Source organism: Kogia breviceps, chromosome 10 (genome assembly GCF_026419965.1).
Source record: "Kogia breviceps isolate mKogBre1 chromosome 10, mKogBre1 haplotype 1, whole genome shotgun sequence".
NCBI classification, from domain to species: Eukaryota; Metazoa; Chordata; class Mammalia; order Artiodactyla; family Physeteridae; genus Kogia; species Kogia breviceps.
The window spans coordinates 76508723-76536114 of record NC_081319.1 but is presented as its reverse complement, the minus strand read 5'-3'; the positions used below and the strand labels follow the sequence as shown (position 1 = coordinate 76536114).

General features: G+C 51.8%; 1 protein-coding gene across 21 annotated transcripts; it reads right to left on the bottom strand.

Moving 5' to 3' along the window:
* Positions 1 to 80: 80 nt before the first annotated feature.
* TJAP1 (tight junction associated protein 1) lies at positions 81 to 23933 on the bottom strand. Of its 21 annotated transcripts, XM_067006264.1 has the most exons (13): positions 23870 to 23923; positions 23268 to 23359; positions 22775 to 22842; positions 14427 to 14556; positions 7559 to 7656; positions 6769 to 6894; positions 5145 to 5173; positions 4242 to 4403; positions 3967 to 4033; positions 3706 to 3735; positions 2811 to 2918; positions 2626 to 2709; positions 81 to 1876 (listed from the first exon to the last, which is right to left on the bottom strand). In XM_067006264.1, the coding sequence occupies exons 5-13, from the start codon at positions 7559 to 7561 to the stop codon at positions 776 to 778; spliced, it is 1710 nt and encodes a 569-aa protein (XP_066862365.1). In that variant the 5' UTR covers positions 7562 to 7656; positions 14427 to 14556; positions 22775 to 22842; positions 23268 to 23359; positions 23870 to 23923; the 3' UTR covers positions 81 to 775. The 21 variants fall into 21 exon arrangements, with proteins under 21 accessions (XP_066862365.1, XP_066862376.1, XP_066862364.1 ...); XM_067006275.1 differs by lacking the exon at positions 3706 to 3735 and having other exon boundaries at positions 23870 to 23927; XM_067006263.1 differs by lacking the exon at positions 22775 to 22842 and having other exon boundaries at positions 23870 to 23927.
* Between the last annotated feature and the right edge of the window lie 3459 nt (positions 23934 to 27392).

Sequence of the window (27392 nt, the reverse complement as noted above, 5' to 3'; positions counted from 1 at the left end):
AAAGACTAGGACGTGATTAGGACTGGGAATACTCAAGAATAGGGAGAATAAAGGCAGAAGGAAGGTCATTAATAGACAAATTAGGTCATACCAGTAAAATAGTTTTATTTAATTTTAAAATAGTTATTGATGTGAAAATTTCCCAAAGCTGGGAGTTAACAGTCTAGAGCCAAGGTTGGGAGTGGGACCAGGATTCACCTAGAACCCAGCTTGAGGCCCCTGAATCCCACCCTCTACTCCCTTCCAGAGGGAGGAAGGAAACAGCTGAGGGGAGCCCTGAGTCAGTCCTCTCCCTCATCCCCCCGAGGGCCTGCTGTGCCAGGCCCCTGAAGGCAACAGCTCGTGCAGAGGATTTGGGGGGAGAGGGAAACAGGTGAAAACTGAAATTAGAGGTTAATAATCCCAATGACCCTCCTCCCCCCACCCCCCCCACCAGATAAAAATAGAAAACTGGTGGATATGAAAGGAGGATGGAGGATAAACACTGATGTAATAAACCCCTCAGCTCCCCAGAACAGATCAATTTGGGCCGACTGGAAGAAAGGTCATGAGCCCCAGCTGCATGTTACCTTTGGGAAATAAATATTCCAGGAGGGAAAAACCATGAGGCAAGCTGGTACCAGTTAGTCAGTGCAGCCGAAAGGCCTGGTGTAGCCTGACCCTATCTGCACAGGAAGCAGAAGCCAAGGGCTTGGGCTAGGTGGGGACCCTGAGCTGCGAGCGTTGGGGCACCTTGCAGTCCCCGTGCAGCAGTGGCAGGAAGGCAAGCAGGGCCCTAGTTAAGCAGGTTGCCCTGCTCCTGGGCCTGGGTCAGGCTGTCCTTGCGGTGCAGGTGGTGCACCCCCATCCTCCTGGGACTGCGCTGGGGGCGGCTGGAGCTGGGGAGTGCCCAGGCCCTGCCCTCAGTGCGAGGAGTGCCAGGCCCCTCCTCTGTGCCACAATCACTGGGCAGCAGGCTCTGGCGCTCTTCCTCGGGGCTGATGGGCAGGTTCAGCTGTTCCTCTTCCTCCTCTCTGGGAAAGCCAGGGTCAGCTTCTGTTGGCAGCAAAAGCCCACTTTCACCGGGTGGGGAAGAAGGTGCCTGCACCTCCTCATCTCTGCCAGTGGGACCGAGAGCAAAGTGGCGCTGCAGTTCAGGGAGCGCGTCACATCCAAAGGCTGTGCGCTGGGCCACAGCGGCCGGGGGCGGAGTGCGGTCCACAAATGCCCGCTGCCAGCTGGCCAGCAGGTCCTCCTCGGAGCTGGTGGAGTTGGCCAGGGCACTGAGCCCCGGGGGGGCTGGGCTGGGCTGGTGCTGCGGGGAGGCCTGGGCCGAGGCAGGGCTGCTGGGCACTGGGCTGGGGCGGGCTCGCTCACTGCCCTCCTCCACCAGGCTCAGGGAGATGGCCTGGCGGGTGGCGTAAGTGCAGTTGGGCAGGGGGCTATTGCGGGGAATTCGCACCTTATCCTCAGAGAATTCTATCACCTTGCGCCCAGGATACAGCGGGTGGGGCGGAGACGGGGTGGGATAGGGGCTCAGCTTCTCAAAGGCTGGCAGGGACATCTCCTCCTCTGGGGAGCCCCCCGCGGTGCCCAGAGAGCAGCACTCCCCGTTGGGTTGGGGGACGGGGCTTCCCGGAGCTGGGCAGCTGGCTGGGTCACCTGGGTCACTCCCACTCATATCCACGTGCACAAAGACATCCTCAGCCATGGGGTGCCCGGCGCTGCCTGACTGGGCCGAATTGAGCAGAAGAGACTCCGGCTTCTCCAACACGCGGGCAATGACCGAGGTGGGCACCACAGCCCCTGGGGCCAGGCTGGGGGCAGGCCCCGGGCTGGTAGCCTCCTGATCACTGTGCAGATGTTTCCGAACCATGTCCTGTAGCTCACAGGGCAGCTGGGGTAAAGGAGCGAGAGAAGGGAAGAGAGACATGAATGAGCCCAGCCTAAGACAGCTTGCTTCAAGGCAAATATGACGGCTGCCACATGTAAGGCCCCCCATGTGTTGGGCACTTTGCTATCACCTGTTCTCGCAGCACACAAAGGTATATCCTCATTTCGCAGATAAACTGAGGCTCGGTAGTGGTAAAATAAGTTGAAGCTTTTGATTAACACAGACAGGATCTGAACCCAGAACTGGTGCTCTCAAACGTCTAACTTCCCCATCCCAGTGGTAGATTCTGCCCAAACCAGACACAAGCTTGAGAATCAGTACTGACCAGAAGCCTTAGAAATACCTCCACTCCTTCTGTAGGCCCCATCAACCTTGAGCCTGAGTGCTGGGGTCTAGAGTTTGCCCCTTGGAGCAAGGGGCCCTCTCAGTTATTCTTATGGCCCATACCTCTGGCAATGCCCTCCTTCCTGCATGGGATCCAGAAATTGAGATCCTCTCCCTGTCTCTGTTCCAGAAATACCAACAGGACCAGTCCCCGCTCTGCCCCTAGTGATGGGCCCTTGACAGCATGCCGAACACCAACCAGTGGCCGAGGGGACTGCCTTCAGAGGACACAGGGAGGCGAGGGGAAGGCAAAGCAGAAAGCAGGGAGCTGAAGGTATGAGGACAGGACAGAGAGAGGTGTAGAAACTGGAGTTGGAGGGGTCCTAAAAACGGCAGACGGGCATTGGCAGGGAGAGTGCTCCACTCACATCAGCGAACTTGTGGTTACGGAAGTGAGACTTGTTGCACTTCAGGAGCTGCACAGCCAGGTTGCAGTCCAGCCGGTACCGCTCCTGTGGACACAGATGCGGTTCAGAGCCCGGCACAGCCCCGGGGAGCAGGGTAGGGCCGGGACATGGCAGCACAGGCAGGGAGGCCCCCGAAGTGAGCCTACATTGAGCTCCTCCAGCTTGTTGATGGTGTTCCTGGCGTCCAGCAGCTTGTTGGTCAGCTCCACGATCTCCCAGTCCAGTGTTTTCCTGTCCATCTCAGCCTTCTTGATCTGAGGCACAAGACTCACAGTGAATCCAGCCCACACCCCAGCCAGCCCTTTCTCCCCTCCCCTCCCCTCCCCCTCCTCCCGGCCCAGAGACACAGGAAGCCACAGGTGCTAGGGCAGCCAAGGCACACAGAGACAGACGATGGACAGACAGAAGGAGACCAGACACCTCTCCTGCAGTCCAGGCTGGCTGTGGGGAGGAGGCTCTCTGAGCATGACTGACAGCTGCCCAGGCCAGGACAGAGCAGTCTAAGAGCTGCCCGGCCCTGGAGGGCACTCAAGGGGGCTCTACACACCAGGCGAGGCAGCTGGTACCTGAGAGGCAAGAACCATGCAAACCCAGGGGCTGAAGCCGATGCTGCCTGTGGCTGTTTCCAGGATCAGGTTGGGAAGTGGGAGGAGGTGGGGAGTGGGGCTGCGTGGCGGCTGGGGGCGCCTGTGAGATTATCTAGTTGAGCAGGGAGGGAGCTGCAGGCTCAGAAGCAGTCTTCTGATCTTCAGCTCATGGACTGGATCCACAGGCCCCCTTCTCCCAAATGGCTGGGGCTTGCTGCCCACTGCAGCCAAGAAGCTGTGAGCATTCAGTGGTGACATCAATCAGTAAGTCTGCCCAAGCCAAGAACAGGCTCCCCAGCTGTCCCCCAGGAGGGAGGCACTGACTGCTGAACAGGCCTCACATGAGGAAGAGGAAAGGAGTGGGCAGAGGGCAATGGCCGGGCCCCAGCAATCCCAGATCTCAGCTGAGGAGGAGGCGAGGGCAAGGGAGAAAACACACAAACTCAGACGCAACTGCAAAAATCCAGCTGTGGCTAAGAGAGGCCTGAGAGGAGAGTGCGGCAGCAACGGTGGCAGCATGAGGGAAGACGAGGAGAGAAGAGAAACAGTGTGAGCGTTAAGACAGTCCAGACTCTCACAGCACACTGCGGGCCCCTCCCCACCACGGCCCACCCACTCCCCAAGCCCAGGACAGGATGGCAGTCCCCTGGCAAGTCCCAGCCCCTGCTATCCTGTGAGCACAGTGCCAGCCAAGCTGCCCTCCTGGACAGATTACCAGCGTGTGCAGCTTGTCCTCTAGCTCCTGGTTGGTCCTCTGGGAAGCTGTGTAGCTGTGCTGCAGCCTGTAGAGGGACACAAGGCAGACCCCTGGATCAAGATCCTGTTCTTCAGACCCTGCTCATCCCTCCCTCATAAGGGATCTTGGGCAAGTGCCCCTCCCAGAACTTCAGTTTTCACATCAGAATCAGAGGATCTCTGAAGCCTCTCCGGGCTAACCTCCTATGAACAGGGAGATGCGTGCATGTGTGTCCCGGCCCCTCGTTCCCACACCTGCGGAACTTGTCCTTAAATTTGTCCAGCTCCTCACGGCTCTGGCCCAGCTCCAGCTCCAGGCAGTCCTGCCCAATCTCCAGCTCACGCTCCAGGGCCTCAGTGCGCCTGGTGGCCGAGGCCAGGCGTCGGCGAAGCTCCTCATTCTCCTGCTGCAAAAGCCTGGTAGGGTGAGGGGTCAAGGGCAGAGGGGCATCAGAGATAGAAGGGCCACCCTAGAGTTCCAGGATGGATTCAGGAATGAAGGAGCAGGGGTGACGTGAGAACAGGTAGCTGTGGGCAGGGGACTCCTTGAGATTCAGCCTGAGTCTGGGGCAGCGTATCCCATAGGCCTGCTGGCCCTAAGATCACAGCTTGGCTGGGAGGGGCAGAGGGGATGGGAGAGGACAGTCTGCCCACCTCACTGCAGAAGAACGAGAAGACAGAATTACAGGGGCTACAGTTCCCAGTCTGTCTCTGGTTACAGCCCAAGCCAGCTGGCCAGCAAGCCCCCAGCTCCAGTTTCCCCACTGCACAATCAGGCTGCTCCATTATTCATCTCTTAGAAACCCAGCCCAGTGCTGCCCTCCTCTGCAGAGGCCTCATGTAGCTGATAGAAAGGGCTGTGGGCAGGCAGCTGGTATAGGAGGGCCAGGAGCTGGGGAAGGGAGCTTTGGCAAGAGCAGGCCCCTCAGAGCCATCCACCTCCTTGATGCCAGGTCCTCTTGGAGCCCATGGAACAAACCTCTTTTTCCAGAATGAATATCCAAAACTTCAAGCCTCCTCCCAGAGTCCCTAAAACACCCCACCCCAACCTTTACCTCTACCTAATCCAAGGAAAAGCCCAAATGAAACAACAGCCTCGCCTGCAGCTAAGAGGGACAGAGTTGAGGCAGGGCAGGCTCTCGGGCAGCAGATACTCACTTCATCCTCTCCGCGTCAGTCAGAGGCTCCTGGGCACAAAAGAACAGAAGCTTGAGGCTTAGCTCTAGACCACTGGCCTCCTGCTTGCTCCCCACCCCCTCCAAATAGCCCTGGAAACAGTCATGTCTGAAGCCCAGAGGATCTCACAGCAGAAGTGGGCTGCAGGGCCCGGCAGAAAGAGGCAATGCAGTAACACCTGGACCAGCCTACCCTCCCATGCCAACCAGATTCCAACCCTCACCCTTACCCACACTAGCTCCAACCCCTCTTAATCCTAGAGCCAACTGCAAATGAGTCCTCCCAGGGCTAAAGAGAGCCTCTCAGCTGTTCACTGGGCTCCTAGTGGGCCCTGCAGGCACAGCCAAGACTTTCCAGAGAAGTGATGAAGCCAGGCGAGCTAGAGTAGGGTTCTGAGCTCTGCCAAAGCCCTTCTGGCCCCCAGGGCAGAATCAGACCCTCACAGAGGCCCGGGAGGCACAAGCACGTGGGGGAAGGAGAGCCTCTGGGCTAAACCTGACTGAGACAAGTAAAGCGTCTTCTGCTTTCACCCTCCTGCCACATCCTCCTCAAGCCTCCACGTTGGTCACAAGCCAGGGCTCAGCCAACCGCAAAGCAGAGCAGACCTGTGCTATGACAGGAGGGAAATGTCAAGCAGCATTTGATTGGCCTGACTGCTTCAGGATGCCAATCACAGGCAGGACAATAAGGTGGGTGGCTCAGACCATGGACTTGGGAGCCACTGACATCTGGATTGATCCTGTTGTACCATACACTGGTTATGTTAATCTTGCTGAACCCTAGTGGCCTCATCTACAAAACCAGGGGAATGCCCAGTGGGTGGCACCTAGCACACTATCTGGCCTTTTAATTTAATGTTTCCTGAACTGAAAATGGGCAAGTCATGGATGGCATTTCTGCCGTGAATGTGACCAGAGTGGGCCATGGTATGCCTGATGCTCGGCACATGCTGGCCATCTCTCAAGTTCTTTAAATGTGTTTCACGCGCTGCAACAGGATAGAGACACGGAAGCAAAATGAATAAACTGCAACACTCGTTCCCTCCTGCAGTCAGCTAAACGAGGGAGGAAAACCGATCAGGAGAATGCTTTGCAGTTGCCTGAAGAAGCCCTCCTAAGAATCTAATGCAGTTCTGAGCAGGGAGCACGTATTTGATAAGTGTCAGCCAGACAAAGGAAAGCTGGAGGAGGGCCTGACTTTCAGGGAAAGCAAAGAACAGCTAGTCTGGGGGAAGTCGCTGGAGCACTGCTTCCTAATGGCCCCCAGAGGGGCCGCAAGTTGAATGGCTCTGGTCCACCAGTGGAGGACCAGAGTCCTGGCCTCCGGGCAGGTTAGCACCCCTCTGTCAGGTGGGCTGCCTCCTGCACGAAAAACAATACTGTATGGGATCACTTCTGCTGAGCTACATGTCCTGGACACATGGATGTGTGTCACAGCTGTCCCCTGAGTCTACATGGCCCCCACCAGCACTGAGAGCCCAAGTGTGCACCAGCAATGCCACACCCTCACCCCAACTGGTGGGACCAGATGTGCCCTCAGGACAGCCAGAACCCCGCCTCAGGGGCCTGCATCTGCCAGCCGGGACAGAGGCACCACTCTTGCTGACCTCCTGCTCAAGCTGGGAGCCAGGAACTTCCAGCCGCAGCTCCCGATGCTCGGGTGGTGCCTTCCGGTAGGGTTTCTTAGCAGGGGCTGCACTGGTCATTCTGGGAGGTGAGAGCTCCTCAACCTGCTGAGGGGAACAAGGAAGGAGGCTCAGAGATGTGGCAAGAGGCCTCTGAACTGAGAAAAAAAGAGGACATGTAGGAGCCACCAGGCAGGCAGGCAGGCCTGGGCTGCTGCTGGGGTCATTTGAAGGGCTGGACTCTAGTGTGTCAGTGCCCATGGGTCAGGGGCATGCTGGATGGCGGCCCGGGTCCTGGGGGAACAGATGAGAGGAAGCCAGGGTCCAGGGGCTGGGTGCAGGGAGTATGGATTGGGCCCGAGAAGCGGCCCACCCCTTGCCCCTGTGGGCTTGGAAAGCAGCCTCAGAGAAAAAGCTGCTCTCCAAGCACCAGTTTCCTCAACTCTAAACTGGGTTAAGAATGGCACCAATTTCATAGGGTTGTTTTAACGATTATGTAAAGCACTAACAACAGTAGCTGGCACTCAAGAAATGTTCGATAAATGTTAGCTTTAAAAAAAATCGTAACCAGAAAGTAAGGGTTTGAGATGTGTTCCCAACCTGAGCTCCTCCAGGGGGTCACCAAGCTTAAGGGCCCTGAAGGTCAAGCCTCTCTGGCCTCCACCACTCTTTTCACCAGCCCCCACCAAGAGGGGCTGCCTGCTGCCACCTCACCTGCCAGCCTCCCCAGGAGGGAACCCAGTGGGGGGCGCAGGCCTCACCAGGAACATACCATCCGTCTGTCGGCAGCTCTCTCTGTTCTGCTGTCCGGGAGTCAGCCCTTGGCTCTCCGCATCCCACAGCCCCGCCACTTCCTCTAGCCAATAGCTCCTGAAACCAGAGAAGGGAAGAAAGTGGAAACCAGGTGTCAGCCGCCTGTCTGTCAGTACACGCCAGGGAGAGCTGGACAAGAGTGGAAGCACTGGGCTCCCCATGAAAGCTCTGTCCAGGCCCAGAGGAGACACATGTGTGTCTGTGTGTGTGTGTTCATGGTCTCGGTTGTGTGTGTTCATGGTCACATGCCTGATTCCGGGATAGGTCTGGTCCTGTCTTGTCCCTATCCTACCTCACATCTGTCCTGTTCATCTCCCGGGCCTCTCAGAGTCTAGAAACAACTAAGAGATTTGGGGAACATGGGTGGCAGAAGAGAACAACAGGAAAAAGCCTAATAGAGGCCCAAGAAGACGCTGGGAAAAAAAGCTCCTAGCAATGTTTCCAGAAGGAGCCCAAACACCTAGTTCTGTGAACAATGGTGGTGAACAGACTGTGTAATGAGGAAGGGTAGGTCCAGGAGAAAATCAGAAAAAGGAGCATTTTAGAGCAATGATGGTTCTCAAACAGGGTAATTTTGGTCTCCCCCGACCCGTCCTCCCCCAACCCCTGATATCTGGCAAACGTCTGAAGACATTTTTGGTTGTCACACCAGGGGTGGGTGGTACTGGAATCTAGTGGGTAGAGGCCAGGGGTGCTGCTAAACATCCTATAAGGCACAATACAGCCTCCCACGACAAAGAATTATCAGCACAAAATGTGGATAGTGCCTAGGCTGCCAAACCCTGTGTAGAAAGCCCCAGTCTGGGGAGCTGAGACGCCTGGCTTCTGGGCTCATCGCTGCATCTGACACACAGTATGGCCCTGGGTAAGTCCCTTCCTCACTGGATAAATCTGTCATCTGCACAGAGGTGGCTGGACTGAGTGAACTCTGAGGTCCCCTCCAGGTTCTTGGGGTTCTGACCTCTCCCCCACCTGTAATGAGCTGGGCTGCAGCATGGGGGCAGCAGCCACCACAGGGACCAATGGAGGCAGTAACCTCAGGTGGCCTTCTGGGCATAAACAATCTTGCGGCCGCCATCCACCTCACCAGAGCTGGGGCTGAGGGAAGCCTTGCGGGCTAAAGCGTGTGTTCCTGCTGCTGGGACATGCCCTGGCCACGACTCCTGTCACATTCCAACAGGGCCTGAGGCAGGAAGCACGGTGAGGGGGCGGGTAGAGCGGGAAGCAGGAGTGGCCTCCCTCCTCTGTCTGGGCAGCCTGGCCTCTGGTGTGCGGTTCTGGGGCTTGGCAGCAGGCACGAGCCGCCACCCCAGCCCTTTGATAGTGAGGCAGAGCGGGTCCCCACAGGGCACTTGCAGCAGGCCATGTTGGGCTGACTCCACGCGCAGGAATCCGGGCAGGCCTGAAGGGACAGCACATTCCTGAGGTGTAGTCACCCCTACAGGTTCCCCAGGGCTACCCTTCCGGTGGGACCCTGGGTGGGAGCTCCTCTGGCCCGGGAGAAAGGCCCAGAAAGTCCCAAGCCAGCCTGGGCACCTGGGTTCTGATCGTCAGGGGATCTCAGCGTGGGGGTGTATATGAGTTACAAAAGGGGAAAGAGCCAGAGCCGCAGGAGTAAGAGATACAGGTAGCCAAGAGCTCCCGGGAAATCCAAAGCTGGCCTCTGCCTTCTCCCCTTCTCTGCGGAGAAGCCAGGTCCCTCCTCCCTTCCCCATCTGCTACCCACTCAGCTGAGTAGCCCTTTCTCCTTCCAGGCCCCTTTATATACCCCCTCTATTCTCAGCCTCTTGTCTTCCCTATTCCTGCCAATGCCCACACTGTCCTCTAGGTACTGGGACACCTGTGTGGGCGGTGGGTGGGCAGGGAGGACACTGACAGGCCCAGGTAACTGGTCATTCTACCTGTTAGGAGAGAGAGCAGTCTCACTCCATACCCTGCTGGCCCAGCTCTAGCCATCACATGTCCTACAAGCTCATCCTGCCTCATCTTGACCTCACAGCCCCACAGCACATATTCCCAGGGCTTTCATGGCAAGATAATCTGGCCTGCTGAGGAGACAGACAGTGTGGATGTGGCTGGCAGTGAGACGGATTGTAAATGCAGGCTCGGACTATGGGATGACCGGTAGTGGTGATGGGAGGTTCTCTCTCCCAGCCAGAGAAAACTCTTTTCATACGTGTCAGAGTCACAGGGAGGGAAATGACTCCCAACTGGGGAAGCAGAAGACAATGCCCACTAGCGAGATAGTCCACCAGGGAGCCTGTAGTGACCCCAACACAAGTCCACAAGGAAAAGTCTGTGCCGCCCCTGCCCCATGTCCATAAATTCCAGTGCTTGTTGATGCCCTGGCTCCAACTCCTGAGATCTGATAAGCGCCCCAGATCCAGCCCATAGAGGACCACAATTCCAGCACTGAACAGGGACTCGATGCACCTGGCAGGCTGCTGTCCCTGAATGGAAGCACTACAGGGAAGGTCAGACCCAGGAGTGAGAGCAATGCCAGGTGCACCACAGAACAAAGTGAGAAGCAGCTGGACAGCAGGTCCACAAGCTGGGAGAAGAGGGAAGATGAGCTGGAAGGCAGCAGAGTGGTCCCTCCAGGAAGACCCAGCTACTAGATGCAGCCTCCACTGGCCAGATCTCCTTCACCTCAAGATTCCCAGGTTGCTTTGGAGTGTTGCAGCCCAAGGAGGACTCCCAATCCCATGTCAAGAAGAAGAGGCCCCCAGGGAAAGCTGGACAACTCAGAATGTGCCACGGGCCACAAGTAGCAAACAAGGCCTTTTGGGTCCTCTTGGCCTCTGGATGCTGAGCTGGCTCCAGGGCACCTCTGAGAAAAGAGTCTTCTAGAAGTTCTAGAAATTGACAGGGAAGAATCCCACTCCCATCCCTCACCACAAACTACCTGAGCTTCAAGGAATTGGAGGCAGATGACTCAGGATGTGGGGCACCAGATCACATGCTGGGTTTGTACTACAAGAACAGCTGTGCTCTGGGAGAAAGGCTGAAGCCTAAGTTAAAACCCCTGGCTGACCCAGTCTGGTCTGCAGCTCCTCGGGCTGGAACTGCAGGCACTGCTGAGGAAGACACCCAGAGCAGCAGTAAACCCTCCCCATCTCATGGAGGTGAGGTGAGAAAGGAAAGCAGCTCTCCTCACTGCCCCCACCCCACCTAACTCCTCCTCCTCCTTCCTCTCCTGCATAGTATTCATTCTTCAGTTACTCAGAATCAGTTCAGAGGACAGACTCAACCCCCTATCTGCTGGGGCAGAGGTGGGGTGTGGGGGGTGATAGCTTCGTAATTGCCATGTTGCAATCTGCCAGTCGGCTCAGGCCGCCTGTTACCGCCTGCCCTGCGTGAAATACCTTCTCCCTGATTACAGCCCACGGGGCACGATTAGCTGCCTCCAGAGAACAAAGTCTACTTTCATTAGAAATGGGACTCAGCACCCACAACGAACCTGCACTGTGAACCCACTGAACAGCTAAGCAGAGCGTGTATCAGAGACACATACAAGGAGCAATGTGCGCCAGGAGCTGGCTGAGCAGTGTCCTTTAATCAAAGGACAAAACATCTGCCAAGCATCTCTCTCGAACCAGGAGATGGGACTCCTACTCACTCCCCTTTGTGGATACGGAGAGTGTGGGTATGTGACCTGGGGCCTCCATCGAGGTCAGGGATGACGCTGCTGGAGGCGAAGTAGGATAAGGAGAAACCTCTTCAGAATTCAGATTATCTCCAAACCACTATCCTCTCTCCCACTCCCTGCAAACATCCACAGAGGCAATAGCAAAGGGTTCAATTCCAAGAGTCAAGGATGCCCTGTTACTTCCCTCTGCCATCCTTTCTGTAGGTCTGCCCAAGGGCAAAGTCACTGGTGCAGGAGAGGAAGGGAGGTCCCAGCATCCAGCTTTCTCTCTGCTCAGGGCTCAGAGGCTACCCCCTCAACACTGGCCCAACAGAGGGAGACAGGATTGAATCCAAAATAGGTGTGGCTCTTTGGCTCTTCAAACTCTGCCCTCTCCCACTAGAGGTCTCCTCTAGCTCCCAAGTTCTGCACTACCCCATCCACCAGCCCAGTTCAGCTGCCTGCCCAGAGACACTGCCTGCTTCCCCAGCTCCCCACATCACCCACACTCTCTTCAAGAAATTAGGGCCCCAACAGTTCCTCTGGGCTCAGACCATTTCTGAACTTACTAATGTCTCTCTGCTCCCAGCCATCACTGAATCAAGCAAGTGAAGGACCTCAAGGGGCCAATGAACCCAACCTTCTGAATCAGGGAAGGCACACACCTCACAAAAACCATTAAAGCTCTTCTTTCGTAATTCACCCAAAGAAAGTCACATGGACATTAGCAATCACTGCTGCTTTTAAAATGAAAGGAAAACGGCCCCTTTTCTGAATACTCCAGCTGTGCTGTATGGTGCCTTAACCCAGCAGGATATAAATAAATAATAAAAACAAATATGGGCCCTTCCTGAAGCCCCTAATCAACCGCTAAACAGGAACATCTAATCACAGGGACTAGCGCCGCCCCTGCGGAAATTGTCCTCAGCTGTGAGCCCTGATGTAGTCTCTGAACACTACAGGCCTGGAGGAAGCTGCACCTCTCAGGGCAGGACATACTCCTGCCATACATATCTAGCTGCTTCTCAAGCCTCTGAAATTCAGGCTCGGCCTCCAGCTGAGGCCCAAGAAACACAAACTACCACCCTACAAGGGCCAGCCCTATAACCAGCAGGGGCCCCTGAGATTGCCCACAAGGACCACCCCCCGCACCCCAGTCAGTATGGCTCCTCTCCACCTCGACTGTCAGTGAACAGCCGCACAGTGAGCCGATCCTACCAAAGCAGGCTGGGTTCAGCCTTTCCCACACTGGGCCCCCAGTTTCCGGCACAGCTGTTCCTGAGATACCTGAGCAAAGCCCTCAGCGATGCTGGGCGCGTGGCAGGCAAGCAGCCAGCAGAGCACAGGTGGGGCCCAGGCAGGCTCTGCTCTGGGCTGATGACAAGGCTGGAAGATGCCAGTCTGTGCCCAGACCAGCCCTGCTGCCCCTCCCCCAGGCAGGCCTGTCATCCCTCGGGGCAAGTTCAAACTCACCCTCTTGGGGCATGCTGCCTGCGGCCCTGACCTGGCCCCCTGCCCACTCTAAGCAGAACAGACTGACAGGTTTTTAAAAGCCAGAATGGCTGGGAATTATTGTGCCCCAAAGTCATCATGAGGCCTCAGAACTAGTGCTGGTGACCTGTGAGAGCTCACCTGGATCCCCACCTGAGCAAATACCTCAAGTCTATCCACCTGGCCTCTCATTCAAGCAAACACTTGACAGGAACAAAGGGGCTGAAGACTACTGATGATGATGATCCAAGCAAACCAACCCCCACCCAAAGGGAGGGCCAAAGAATCCCCGGGATCATAACCAGCACTTGACCTTAGTCCCCATGCCCTCTCCTAAGGAAGGGCAAAGTGAGGGTGACCCTGAATCAGCCCTCCACTCCACACCCCTTCTGCTCTCCTGGTCACAGCCAAGCCACAAACCCCTCCGGTTTTCTACCTCCCTACTCAGGGTCCCTACACATCCGCGCAGCACCTACCCCCTCTCTCATTTACACACTTACACCTCATGGTCGCAGGCAGCTCCCTGTCATCTCCCTCCTGGCTCAAGGGAAATAGAATCCACTTAGAGGACCTCCAGGTCTCAAGTTTCCCCATCCAGCCCACCCCACCCTGCACTGCCTCCAGAGGCTGGAGACAGTGTCTATCTACAGAGTTTCCCATGCAGAACACCAGGGAGCCCCGATTAATTGGCCTTCCTGCTACCTCTGGACCCCCCTTCTCCTTTCCAAGCCTGGAGGGAGGTGGGAGCTTGTCGGGGGCTTCTTCATGGCAGGCTGAGGCCAAGGCCTCGCCTAGGTCCACTGTGGAGTCCAAAGCCAGGTCCTTCCCCCTCTGGCTGAGCCGCCCTTCCCAGCTCTCTCTGGTTAAAGTCCACCTGAAGCTCCAGACGTGGAAGGCGGTGGGGGGACTAACTCCACCCACCCCACTTCCCAGAGCCAAGGTCGCCAATGGGAGCTACATCTCAGATGGGTACCTGGTTCTGGGCTCCAGCTTTCAGTTTAAGTAGTTTTCACTCTTCTGCCCAGGCAATTTCCCACAGCCAGGCCAAGGTTTTTCCTCAACCTCCCCACCCCCAAGAAGAACCTGCAATTGATTCTAAATTCAATTCGTACCCTGGGATGAGAATAATGGCGACAGCATCTTCCCCTCTTTTTTTTTTTTGGCCCCGCCGCAGGCCTTGTAGGATCTTAGTCCCCGGACCAGGGACTAAACCCAGGCCACGGCAGTGAAAGCGCCGGGTCCTAACCACTGGACCACCAGGGAATCCCCACTATTGATAAAGGGAGGAAACTATCCGGTCTAGCAGAAAATTCCCTTCCTACTCTCGTTCCATCTGTCTCTGAGGCGTGAAACCAACAGTATGGTAACTGAGGGATGTTCTCAAACTCCATGGTGCTAAAAGCAGATTAAACAGAAATGCTAACCATTCTGTTTTAAGGGAGAACTGATAGGCATGGTACTAACTGAAGGGAGAAGGAGGGGCAGAGTCCAGCAGCAGGCTGGCAGATGGGCAGGTGCCCATGCACAGCCCCACCCACAGCAAAGAGACTGGGAAAATGGAGGGAACCCAGTACTAAGGACAAGCAAACAGAGGAGATGGCATGATGTAAGCAAAGGGGAGAAGGCACAGGCCAGGGGAAGGAAGGCAGAAGAGAGGCATGGCTGGCGGCACCCTCAGGGCAGGTTAGCTGGCCCAGGTCAGACTCACAGGGTTAGTGTCTTCTCCCCAACCAGCCAGCTCTCCTGGTTAGCACGGTTAGCGACAGACTCATGGCAGACGCCCTCCAGGCACTCCATACAAACAGACAGCTTGGTTTGTGAGCAGCCCAACTCCGGAGCTGCAAAGAGAGAGCAGAAGGATTGCCAAGCTGCAGGATGCCTGAGGGTACACGCTGCACTCTCCTGACAGGGGCACTCCCCCAGACTTACCACCAGACCCTCCGGGGCTTTCTCCACTCTGGAAAGCATGCCTTGTGAAAGTATAGCACTCCCCCTGCCAAGCGGTGAGCCCAGCTCATGACCCCAGGGATGGTCAACAGAAAGAGAGGCTTGCCGTTGTGGAACGGGGCACTGCTACCAGGGGGAAGCTCCCCTGTCTCACCTATTCCCGGAACATTGCTGCCAGGCTGCACCAGAGCCCTGAAAGCTGCTTGTGAAAACAAAGCCACCCACAGCTGCAGCTGCCACCTAGCCCAGGCCTGTGCCAGCAGAGTTCACCCCACCACCTCCCACGGGCTCCGAGGAAAGGGGCTGGGAGAGAACTGGCCCAGGGACCGGAGGCTGCAACAAGAGCTGCATGGAAAGCCCAGTACAATGGGGCAGTGTGCACCCCAGCCAGCTGGGCTAGTCAAAGGAACGGGTGACACACTGCCACCTTTCAGTTTCTGAAAGGGCCAGGGAATGATGCTTCCCAGTGAGCTGGCCCCAGAGGAACCCACAGAGCAAGGATAAGGGCTATGCTACAGCCAGGCTCCCCAGACCCTGAGAGGGACTACCTCAGCCCCTCAGAATGAGCAATGCCCAGAAAGGCTAGCGTTCCCACACAGCTAGCCCAAGGAACACTCTTTCCTGAAGCCTCCAGAACCACCTAGGGGAAGTGACACACCCCGGCTTAGCGATGTCAAGGCAAATGTGCCACAGCAGTGGAGTCCCAGAGACCCCCACCCAAGATGTGACCCCTGGGTCAGCAGGACAGGAAAGCCCTTCTGTCTGAAAGGCCTGCAGATGATGAGATGACTCGGGGAAGGAAGGGGAGAACAGAGACGACCCTGGCCCCACATATGGGCCTGGCCTTCTCCCAAGCCCAGGCCAACAATAACCGCAGGCAGGAGAAGCCTCCAACAGGCTTCCCAACTGCCTCCTCACTGGGCTCCCCGCATTGCTCTGACAGCCCCAGAGGTCAAAAGGCCATGAAGGGTGAGATAACCATCTAGCAGAGAAGATGACAACTCCTCCTGTGGGCTCTGACCTCTTCGCTGGACTGGCAAGGAAGCATGGCCACGGGCAGGCTACCTTCCGAATCCTCACCACACACACACACAAATAAATAAACACACACCAGCTGGGTCTGGTTTGCTTTTGAAAGGTAGAGCAGCAAGTGACCTGGCTAATCCAAGGTTTCAGGAACTAGAGGAGACTATCTCTGCACTAAAACAGGGATTGAGAAATCAGGTAAGTCTACTCCCTTCCCAGCCAAAGATGAAAGAGGAGTGAAGGAGAGAAACACGCGAGGGGAGAGTGTTAATGCCTGCATCACACTTGCACCCATCCTGGTTCCCACTCAAGGGCACTCCTGCCAGAAAATTTCATCCCAGAATAAAAGACAATCCCTCAGAGATAAGCAGGGTGCCTGCTGTGGCAAGAGCCTCTAGGAAAGCTGTTCCATCCTCCCAAGGAGCCAGCCCCCAGGAACGCACCAGGCTGGGCAGGAGGCTGCAACCAGGCTCCTCAAAGGCTCCTCCAACAGGGAGGGACTCACTCACATCCCCACCCCCCGGGGGTTAACTGTTAGGAGGGTAGAGCAAGCTGAAGAACATTATGTATTACTATCGAGTTTTGTTTATTTTACAGGCGATACACGATGGGGAATGTCTGGAAGGACACAAAAATGATTAGAAGGAAACATGATAAACGGTTAACAGTAGTTCCCTATCTTTGGGAAAGGGCTTAGACAGGAGCAGTGGGGGAAGAAAGGAAAAGTCTTTTTACTTTACTTTTAATTTTGTATATTTTTCCATATGGTTGGTATTTTAAACGAGGACATACATTATGTTTATGATGAAAGCATACAGTTCCTCATCAAACGGACAAAATCCCTCCATCTGTACTGTGCTTTACCATTCTGGAAGTGCTTTCCCTTCCATTATATTTCCTTTGATCCTTATAGCCTAGTGAGGCCCACAGAACAAGTGGAGTTCTCCCATTTTGAAGCGAAAGAGAGGACAAGTGACTTGCCCAAGGCCACGGACACACTGGGATAGAACCCTCCATATCCAATTCCAGTGCAAAGCCTGGAAAGTTGTCTTCTCCAGAGAGCCACAGGAAAGCGACAATTCTGCCCCGATGTAAAGACCCTCAAAGACTTCTGAGATCGAATTCCCCACTTGGCTTACCTGGGAAGGTGCAAAGAGGCCACTGCTCAGTACCCAAGGTGATAAGCACAGAGTTCTATCCCTCTGGCTGGCTGAGTGGAAGCACAGGGCTCTCGGGTCTAGGCTGACTTCCCCAAAAGCAGTCCCTACCCTCAGGGAGATCCCTGCCACAGTTTACTGTGAGAGCACAGAAACTCTTCACAAATAAGGGATCATGTCCTTTATAGATTCCAAATGTCACCTAGTAGACAGCTGGCACTTATAAGATAGACCAAACAAAGTTCTCACTCATGGACTCAGTCCCTCTGAAGCCTAAAAGCACACAACACAATCTAGTCCAGCTGGTTCACCCAATCTCCTCTCAAATCTGCTTAACATACAATGTAGCTTATTACTCCTGCCAAGATGCCATCAGGAAGACGTGCCACATTGCAGTGTGCACCCCACACTGAGGGATGAGGGGTAGAGCCCAGAGAAAACTCCTTCAATCCACTTCTGCCTGCTGGTTTCATCCTTTTAGTTCATCTAGGCACTAACAAGGCTGTAGTAAGTCCTGGCTGTGAGCATGAAGCCCACCAAGAGAGGACCAGTGATACAAAAGAAAAGCAAGCAGGTTACAGTGGGCACTAAATGAATAACAAAGAGGATGCCAGCAGCCAAAAACCTTTTAGAAGATGCTAATTAAGCAAGAAAAATACACCTGTGTGTACTTCGATTCCTCTTTTAACTCCTTCCTACTGGCTTAGGGATGTGTGATTAGAACATAAGGCTAAAAAGGGAGACAGCTGAAGCCAAGCACCTGGAAGATCATTTAACCACATTAACTCAACCCTGGAAAATAATTAGTAATGCGATTGTTAATATTATCACCATTTGTTTATGCAGGACCTTCCTTCCTGAGGGTTCAAAAAGCTTTGCCAGATAGATCTTATCTGCTTTAGTCTAAGGAAGGACTGGGTTGGGTCACACAGGAACCAGAATTGCTCAGCACCTACTATGTACAGTCTAAACGCTCAGCCTTCAATAAATGACCTTGCCCCTAAGAAGCTTCAAAGAAAGAAGATCTTGCCCCTAGATGGGGAGAGACAGGTTAACTGCCCCCCTGCATCATAGTGTGATGAGTGCTCTGAGAGCAAAGAGGAGAGGCACCTGGCTGGGGCAGGGGTTTAAGGACCAGACAAAAAGGTTGGCCTCCCGAGAACCCAGACAAATCTTCCTCTGATTGTAAACTCACACTGGAGCACCACCCGGCATTATACAATTAAGAGGTCTAGACTTCTGGAAACAAATTCCTTTGGTGTTCGTTCAGAACTGGTGCCCAAAGAACTACTCCCATCAACGACACCAAAAACAAAAAGGCAAAGAATGGACAGTGACCCTCAGCTTCCAACCCCATTTCTGGGGAGCACCTGAGTTAAGCCTGTTCTGTGACACAAGAAGATCATCGAAGCCGTAAGAAACTGGGACAAGAAGTCTGGCTTCCTCAATGCCTAGATGTGTTCCATCAGCTTCACCCAACATTTTTCAGTCTATAAAACGCCGGGGAACATGGATCATCAAACACGCCATCCAGTCATCCCCAGCCTTAACTACTGGATTGACCAAAAATTTCGTTCCGGTTTTTCTGTACCATCTTACCAATCCACCACCTACCCACCCCCACCTGTACCCACCAAGGTCATCACCAATCTCACATGCATGTCACAGTCCATCAAACGAGTTGTTTCAACATAACAGATGGGGAGAAGGATCAACAATCTTATTTTGCACACTGATGCTGTACCCAATCTCACCATTTTTGTTGCTTCATCACAAAAAAAGGAGATTCTCTCAATTTTACTCCCATCTCAAAAATGTTCCTGGCTACCTGGCAAAAATCAAAAGGCTTAGTCTACCTTGAATAAAAACAAAGCCTTTTCTTATCCATGAGTTTTCCAAAGTGGGATTCATTCATTTAACAAATATTTACTGAGTATCCTTCATATGCCAGGCATCTTGCTACAGGCTGTGTACTCATTATCTCTAATGCTCAGTACTCTTGCAAAAAAGGTAATGTCACCTTCACTTTATAGGGGACAAGACCAGTGATCCTACTGGTTAAGCAACGGCCCAAAGTCGCACAGCTGGTAAGGGGCAGAGTCGGGATTAAAACCCAGCTCCAAAATCAGACTCTATCTACCACATTGCTCACCCCACTTCCAACTCCCCTCACCCACACCCTCCCAGTCTCCCCTATCTCCCCACCCCCCCATGATCAGGAAGAGTCCCTCCTCTACAGGGGGTCAGCTCAGTGAAAGAGACAGACAGGTAAACAGAGGACTCACCACACAACATGGTAAGTGCCAGGACAGGTTCAAAGTGTTGTGGGGACCAAGAGGAAGAAAGGAAAGCAGGGAAGTCTTCTCATCGGAGGAGACAGAGAAGCTGGGTCTCAGGGGATGAGCAGAGCTTCAGAGACAGAGGTGAGCATTATGGAGAGAGTGAAGTGCACAAGCAAGAAGAAAAAAGTAAGCAGATGTCTAGAAAAGGTTCAGGAACAGTAGGAAACTCAGGAGCAAGGAAATACAGGACAAATGAAGCAGAGTGGCAGCAACTCAGGCCAGAGGGTTGAGTTTGGGCCAGAGTGCTTTTTGCATACCAGGTTAAAGAATGTGGACTTTATCCCAAACAAGGGAGAAACCATGGCCTTTCTAAGGGAAGAGACATTGGGTTTTTTTTAACAGGAAAATAATTTTTAGAGCAGCAGGGTAGAGTAGGGAGAGACTGCCCACATTTCATTCATCCATATGCACCACAGCATTATAAAGCACCTCTTATGTGCCCTGCACTATCCTAAATGCTAGAATACAATAGTGAGTAAGACAGTATCTGTTCTCAAGGCACTTAGAGTCTTGTGAAAGTCAGACAAGTAAAGAGGAAATTACAATGCAGCCTAAGTGCTAAAATAGAAGTAAGCACAGAAGGACAGTAAAGGGCGGTGGGATCCCAAAGGAAGGGGCATTTAAACTGAGACCACAAGAGCAATAAGAAAGGTAAAGGGAGTCTGGAATGTCTGCATTCCAGACAGCACGACCAGCTTGTGCAAAGGCCCAGAAGCTACAGAGAATGAGATAAATTTAAAGAGCTGGTAAGAGGCTGAATCCAGGTGAAGAAATGAAGGCCCAGTTTACCCACAGGTCCTTGGCACTCAAAATATGGTAAAAAAATATATATATATATGGTGGTGAGAAGGAGGTGAAGGGATTCGATTCAAAGATAATACATGAATATGGGGTGTTATGAGAAGAAACTGATTTAGACAACAACAAAAAGAAAATGCTAAAGGGGGAGAATCAGCTCAAAATCTATCAGCCTTCACCCTGAAGTTCAATCATTTGCTAAAATGTGACCTGAATCTAGAAAGTCTGAGGACTTCTACCAAAACACAAACGTGTACTCTACAGAGATAACATGTTTCAGCATGCTGACTGAAGCGGGAGTCAAGATAAAGCACATTATCCTGAGATACGTGGCTCCTCTATTGATGGAGGAGGAGAGCAGAGACTCACAGATGCTGTCTAACTCTCAAAATCACACATGCCACAACAGACAGAAAAGTTCATCACACGGCTGCGTCAGAATTCCCAGGGCAAACCCTACGTCCTGAGCCCCCGACACCAGGCGCGTGCCTACCCTGATGGCAGAATGTTGAGTCATTTACTGAAGAAAACGATGGACCCCGAGGGTGTGTTAAATAGACAGGACATGACTCAGAAGGAGGGAAAGAGTAAGTCTTAAATACAGGGCAAAGGAAAGCCAGTCAATCAATCCTTGGGCACACCTCTGCCCCAAGGCTGCACACGGGTCTCCTGCCTGGTAAAAGGAAAGAAACCTGGGCTCGGCAACAGGGCCTTCCTCAACAACATAAGCTTCAGCAGAAGCACATTTATTTTCCATTTTCCTCTCACGTTAGAGGGAGGGAGCTGTTTAAAATGCCACATTTTTTCCCCTGTGTAGTTTGCTACTTGCTATTTTTAAAAGAAAGATGCATCCAGGCCATCTATGAGTTTAACACTATGGCTACTTCAACTGCTCATGTCAGTAATCATAGTCAGATTGAGCCTTATATTTACATCTACATTAACTAACACCCACATCCACACCTTTAATGCATGCTAAGAATGGATCCCAATGTAACTCTGTCTGCTCACCCAACCCAGCCCAAGGTTTTCCAAAGCACAGTCACCAAGTTGAATCACAAAGAGAGAGTCCAGATTTGGCTAACATGGCACCGGGCGCTCCCTCACCAATCCCTGCATCAGTTATTATCTCTGAGAGGAATGAGAGAGCTGAGATGAAGAGCTCAGCTCCTAAAACATTTTTTAAACAAACAAAAAATATTTTACTACAACATGGATATACATCTAACCATCATTATAAGCAAACGAGATACACATTGCCAGTAGGCATATTTAAAAGTTAACTTCATACCAAATGCAAAAAAAAAAAAGGCTCAACTGCTGAAGCCAGATTGCCTGGGTTCAAATCCCAGCTCTGCCACTTACTAGCTAGGTGACATTGAGTAAATTACTTAACCACTCTGCACCTCTATTTACTCATCTGTAAGATGGGGATGCTAACAGTATTAAATTACTTAATACAGGTAAGGCACTTACAATAGTGCCAAGCACATAGAATGTGCTCAATAAGCACTATTATTATTATTATCACTCAACTGCAAATTAGATAATTCTGCAGCCTCACAGCTTCAAACCGGAAATCACTGGCATTTAAACATCACTTTAAATAGCTTAACGAGGATATTCTCACTACATACAAAATCTATACTATCCAAAAGCTGCGCCTCTTCTCCTTAACATCAGGATAGCAGCTCAAACCAGTACAGGTCCTCGAGAGACACCAAGTTCAATCATGAAGTAGAAATTAGTGCTGAGATCTGACTAGCATAATAACAACAAATACATATTGCGTGTCAGGCACTGTTCTAAATACATTAATATACTGACTTATTTGACCCTCACACAACCCTGAGATAGGTACTCTTACCATCCCCATTTGATTGATGAGAAAGCTGAGGCATAGTGAGCTGTGCAATTTCTAAAAGTCACAGAGCTACAAATGGCAAAGTGCAGATTTGAACAGGCAATCTGGCTCCAGAGTCAGTGCTCTTAATCTCTATGTGCGCTCACCACACTGTCCTTGCTGATCGCAATTTCCTAGGGATATCCACAAACTGTTCGCAGAAAGAGAAGTTTCTCAACCTTCTAGAAATGAAGTCACAGCTAAATAACACCAGTTCTTCAGATACTTGAAGGCACTGAAGCTAGTCTAGTGACAGTGATTCGGGTTGGTCTTCCTGGAGCAAGCCTTTTGCGGGCGGGGATGGGGTGGGTGTGGGGAGCACGAGATGGTTAGTGCAGAGTCCTAGATCAAACCAGACTTGCCAGTCCAATCATGGAGCAGATGCTGGCCCTGAAACAGGCTCCAGTAAGAAGCATGCTCCCAACTCTCGCTTGGGCATAACCACAGGGCATCAAAGGAAGTGAGGATCATACTCACAGTACTCTGTAGCTCCAGACCCCTTCTCTTTTCTCCAACCCCAAGTCCACTATCTCTCAAGCCATGCTTAGTTTTCCTAATGAAACTGATTTTTTAAAATGTGGTTTGATGGGAAGAATATAAAGGAAGAGAAGAAAACTACCAGAAGAGAAAGGGGCAAGTTTTACAATCCTTTCCTTCCATCACCACACTGGTCCAGGTTGTAAAGCAGCTCTCCAAAATCAGGTGTCTCAGGGACAGAATGATGTGAAAAATGTTCGCAGAGCTTTACCCCAGTCAGCTTGACCTCTCACCATAAACTGACCTGGGTTTCTCCTCCCTAATCCCAACCTGCCTCCCGCCCTCCTCTGACCCCACCTACCCACCAAATCCACACCCCCAAAGAACACTAAGGAGCTCTTCTTACCAAAAGAATCGATCAAAAGAGACAGACATGCTGCAACAGTGAATTCAGGAACTGGTGACAGCAGATACCTAAATGGTTAGTGAACACCACCACAAATTTGTTTTCTTATGACTCCCCACCATCTGTCACCCACAAATCTCCACTTCCAGCAGGATACCAAACTGAAGATGTGATGGGGAGATCAAAGAAAATACAGTGCGCATGAATGCACTGCTTGTGACAGGGATGTGTTCAAATACTTTCAGCCTGATCTCTACGCTCTTGCCCACGTTCGCCTGCACAGGTGAAGACATACACGGCTCAATTCTACACCCAACTCTCAAAAATCAGCGTGAGATCTAAGCAGAACATTAACTTAGGGACCACAGGCAAAGGGCAGCCTCTATAGAAGAGTGCACTTCTCAGATTAAATAATTTCCAGCATCACTCGTAGCCCATGCATCCTGCTCCGCTCCCAGGGACCATGCCAGCCTGTCACCGGAGGCCACCTTACCCGCTCTGGGGTTGAGCTGGGGCAAGTCGCTACCTCTTCTTCTTTCCAAGTATTGTGATTTCTTCCAGTCCCTGGGGCCCCTGAGTCTTCCGCTGAAATTGGGGCAGATGCTGCTATAAGAACTGTGAAAAGGCTGATCTAAGTCTAGAAGAGGGTCATTTGATTGGCTTTAGTTCCCTCTTTACCAAACCTACCCAACATCCTTCAGGTCTCTCTTCCCCACTTCCCTACTCTCCTCCACGGAAAAGACCCCTTTCCTCTCCCACCGGCCTGCTACGGTCAGGCCTCCGCCCCACACTCCAGGCTTTTTACTCTCCGCTAAGAAGTTCCGCTCCAGTTCGTGACTCTGCTTCTCCGGGGCTGCATACCTACTTCTGGTTCCCCCGCCTCGAAAACCCTCCCCCAGGGCTACCACTGGAATCTAGGCCCCCTCCCCTCCATTCCTATCGCCTTTTTTCTCTCCGCCTCCAACCTTCCACCACTCCATTTCCTCTTCTTAACCCCGGTGCTAGTCCTTCCTCCGCCCCAACTCCATGTTGGTGTCCCCATGATCCCCTACAAGTCTAAACTCCCGGCCCGACTACTCCAATCCCACAACAAACTTTCTGCCGCTGCCCACTCCCTTCAGACCGCCATCTTGCCGCAGGGCAGGCCGGGAGTGGTCACGGCCGCGGGAATCCCCACGCACTAGGCGCCGTGCGTCACCGGGGGCGTGGTCATGGGGGGCGTGGCTTCCAACTGGGGAATAGGGGGGCGCCAGACAAGGTGGAAAGACGGGGATCTCGTAAGAGCAGGCTTTGGTGGCCTGGCAGTGTAAGAAGGAAGGAGGTGTCAGGATTAGGGCGATAGCGAGAAGCGTGGGGAAAGATTCTGGTATTCAAAAAACAAAACCAGGGCTTCCCTGGTGGCGCAGTGGTTGAGAATCCGCCTGCCAATGCAGGGGACACGGGTTCGTTGCCCCAGTCCGGGAGGATCCCACATGCCGCGGAGCGGCTGGGCCCGTGGGCCATGGCCACTGAGCCTGTGCTTCCCGAGCCTGCGCTCCGCAACGGGAGAGGCCACCAACAGTGTGAGGCCCGCATACCGGAAAAAAAAAAAAAAAAAAAACAATACCAAAAGAGACTGGGGGGAAACAGCACAAAAATATAGTGAGGGAGTTGCAGCACTGGTTCCCCATCACCCAAAGGATAAAAGGCAGTTTCTAAACTTGCCACATGGAAAGCTCTAAGACCCAGCTTCTTTGCGCCTTCATCAGGCTCATTTTCCACCTCTCCCGCGGACTTCATGTTCCCCCGTGTCCTGTTTTCAGGCCATCAGGCCTGAACACGTCCAAGCCCTCTCCTCCCCTTGCATTATGAATTCCTACTCCTCCTTCAGCCCTCAACTCAAATTATCACCTCCTCCAGGAAGCCTTTCCCAATATCCTAGATTGGATTTGGTGCTCCTTTTGCTGGGTGTCTCTAGCCACTTGCACGTAACTTCATTGTAGCTACCTGTGCTGTAATTATTTATTTACATGTTGTGTCTCTCACTAAACTGCTGCTCCTTCAGGGCAAAAACTACATCTGATTACATCTTCATATTCCCTAGCAGGTGCCTGGCACACAATAAATACTTAAGAAATAAATAGCAAAGCATTCTGCCACTCACTAAGAATACTCCTGCCTCAGGGCTTTTAGGTTTGCTGTTCCCTGTGCCTGGGATGTGCTTCCTCCAGATATCTCCTCTCATTATGTCTCTGCTCAAATGTTACCACCTCAGAGAAGCCTTCCCTGGCCAAACTATCCAAAATAACATCCCCAATCACTCTCCCTTACCCTGCTTTAATGTTTTCTTTCACAGCACTTATCACTATCTGACATATTATATTTTTCTTTGTTTGTTGACCATCTCCCACTATAATGCAAACTCCAGAGCTCTGGGACTTTTTCTCATTCATTATTGTATCTAAAGTAATGCCTGGTATAGTAGGTACTCAATAAATGTTTATTGAATGAATAAATGGCATGGAGCTAAGTGACAGAGGGATTTTGGAATGTGGTGATGGGGAGAAGGAATTGAAAATACTGTAAAATAGGGAAATGCATAAATGGAAGGTACAGGTCCCTAAGGCCAGACTTGGCCATATCAAGAATGGGAATGAAGACAGAAGCCAGACGCAGCAAGGGAGGGAGGGAGTAGGATGAGGGCCAGGTGGAACTCTGGAGCAGGGTCCTCAGGGAGCAGAGCTCTCCTGGGAAAGACCCAGTTCAGGTAGAGGAAATGGGGTGGGCAGGAGGCTGAGGAGTTTACTCAGATCTAAAGACGAAATCCACCCCAAGCCCAGGCCTCTTTTGGCCAGATGGTTCCGGAGGAGCCTCAGCATCTGTTCCTCTGTAAATTATCCAGTGCTCCCTCCTGCCTGTCTTCTCTGGTGACAGCCGGAACAATTGTCCAGGAATTCCATCTGCTCCCCTGTTCTTCTCCCCTCCACAGCTCATCAACATTTTAGAGTGGGGAGGTGTCCCATTTCCCTGGGCTGAGGGTTGGGAGCCCAGTTTGTCCCTTGGTGGAGCTGGCCTCAAGCACTCACTCCTCTAACAGCACAACAAATAAAACCTCAGCAAAGATTCCCAGGCCCTTGGAAGGAGGGGTCAGTCATCTTTACTTCTCATCCTATCCACGTTTTTCAATCCCATTCAACTATTTATTATTATTAATTTAATAAAATTATACTAAATGAAACAATTATATTGGTTCTTGCAGAGCTTTATCAAATAAGGGTTCCCGGTCATTGTACATTTCCACATGGTTCCCTTTAAATTGTCTATACAATACTTTCAAAATGTGACATTCATTGTGATATAAGACCACAATCTCAGATTTTTTTGAGATGACTTTTACTTTTTGCTAAAGGAATCTGACTGAAAGAAGAAAGAGAAAAGAAAGATCGTCTCTCTACTTTTCCCTAAATTGTTTTGGGATCCAAAGGAGGAGGGAGGCCAATGAACTGTCAGGTAAACAAACTTAGGGTATATAAATCTGAAAAACGATTTAAGTTTATATTTTGTAAACAGGGAAAGTGTCAGTAAACATAAATATACCTTTGAAAAGAAAGGGAGTCACATTCCTCCAGAGTTTTTAACTTTTAGGATATGTAAGATAAAGTTCTTTTTACTATGAGGAGGCTGGCTGACCTCATCACTCCTTTCTCTGTTGATGTACAAATGCACACATGCGTGTGTACCTATACATTCATTAGGCCACAATTACAAACTTGTTCGCTCTCACTGTAAAAGAACTATGAAGAAGGTGGTAAAGATTAAAGATCTCTTCTAGGCTTTCAGGGTTTTAAGAAGTAGTTGTAATTTGTGGTAGAGTCAAGCTAACTACCTTTTGATGGTAGATTTTCATGACTGTGCCTTGGTGTCCACAGGGCTACAGGGGCTGTAGGGCCCACCTGAGTAAGCATGGGCAAGTATTTCCCAGGTCACAATCCACCCAGGTCCAAGACAGTTCTATCTCCTGATTTCACTCATGTAGATCCAGTCTCCCCGTTGGAATGAATGTTTGTGTGGTGTCCATGCTTAGCAGAAGAGAGCCTCGGAATGGAAGTGGGTCTTGGGATACATTCGCCCCTATGTTCCTAGCAGCATTATTTACAATAGCCAAGACATGGAAACAACCTAAATGTCCATCCTCAGATGAATGGATAAAGAAGCTGTGGCATATATATATATATATATATATATATATATATATATATATATATATATATATATATAAAATCAGCCATAAAAAGGAATGAAATAATGCCATTTGCAGCAACATGGATGAACCTAGAGATTATCATACTAAGTGAAGTAAGTCAGAAAGAGAAAGACAAATACCATATATCACTTATATATGGAATCTAAAATATGACACAAAGGAACATATCTACGAAACAGAAACATACTCACAAACATAGAGAACAAACTTGTGGTTGCCAAGGGGTAGGGGGGTTAGGGGAGTGGAAGGATTGGGAATTTGGGATTAGCAGATGCAAACTATTATATATAGGATGGATAAACAACAAGGCCATACTGTATAGCACAGGGAACTATATTCAATATCCTGTGATTAACCATGATGGAAAAGAATATG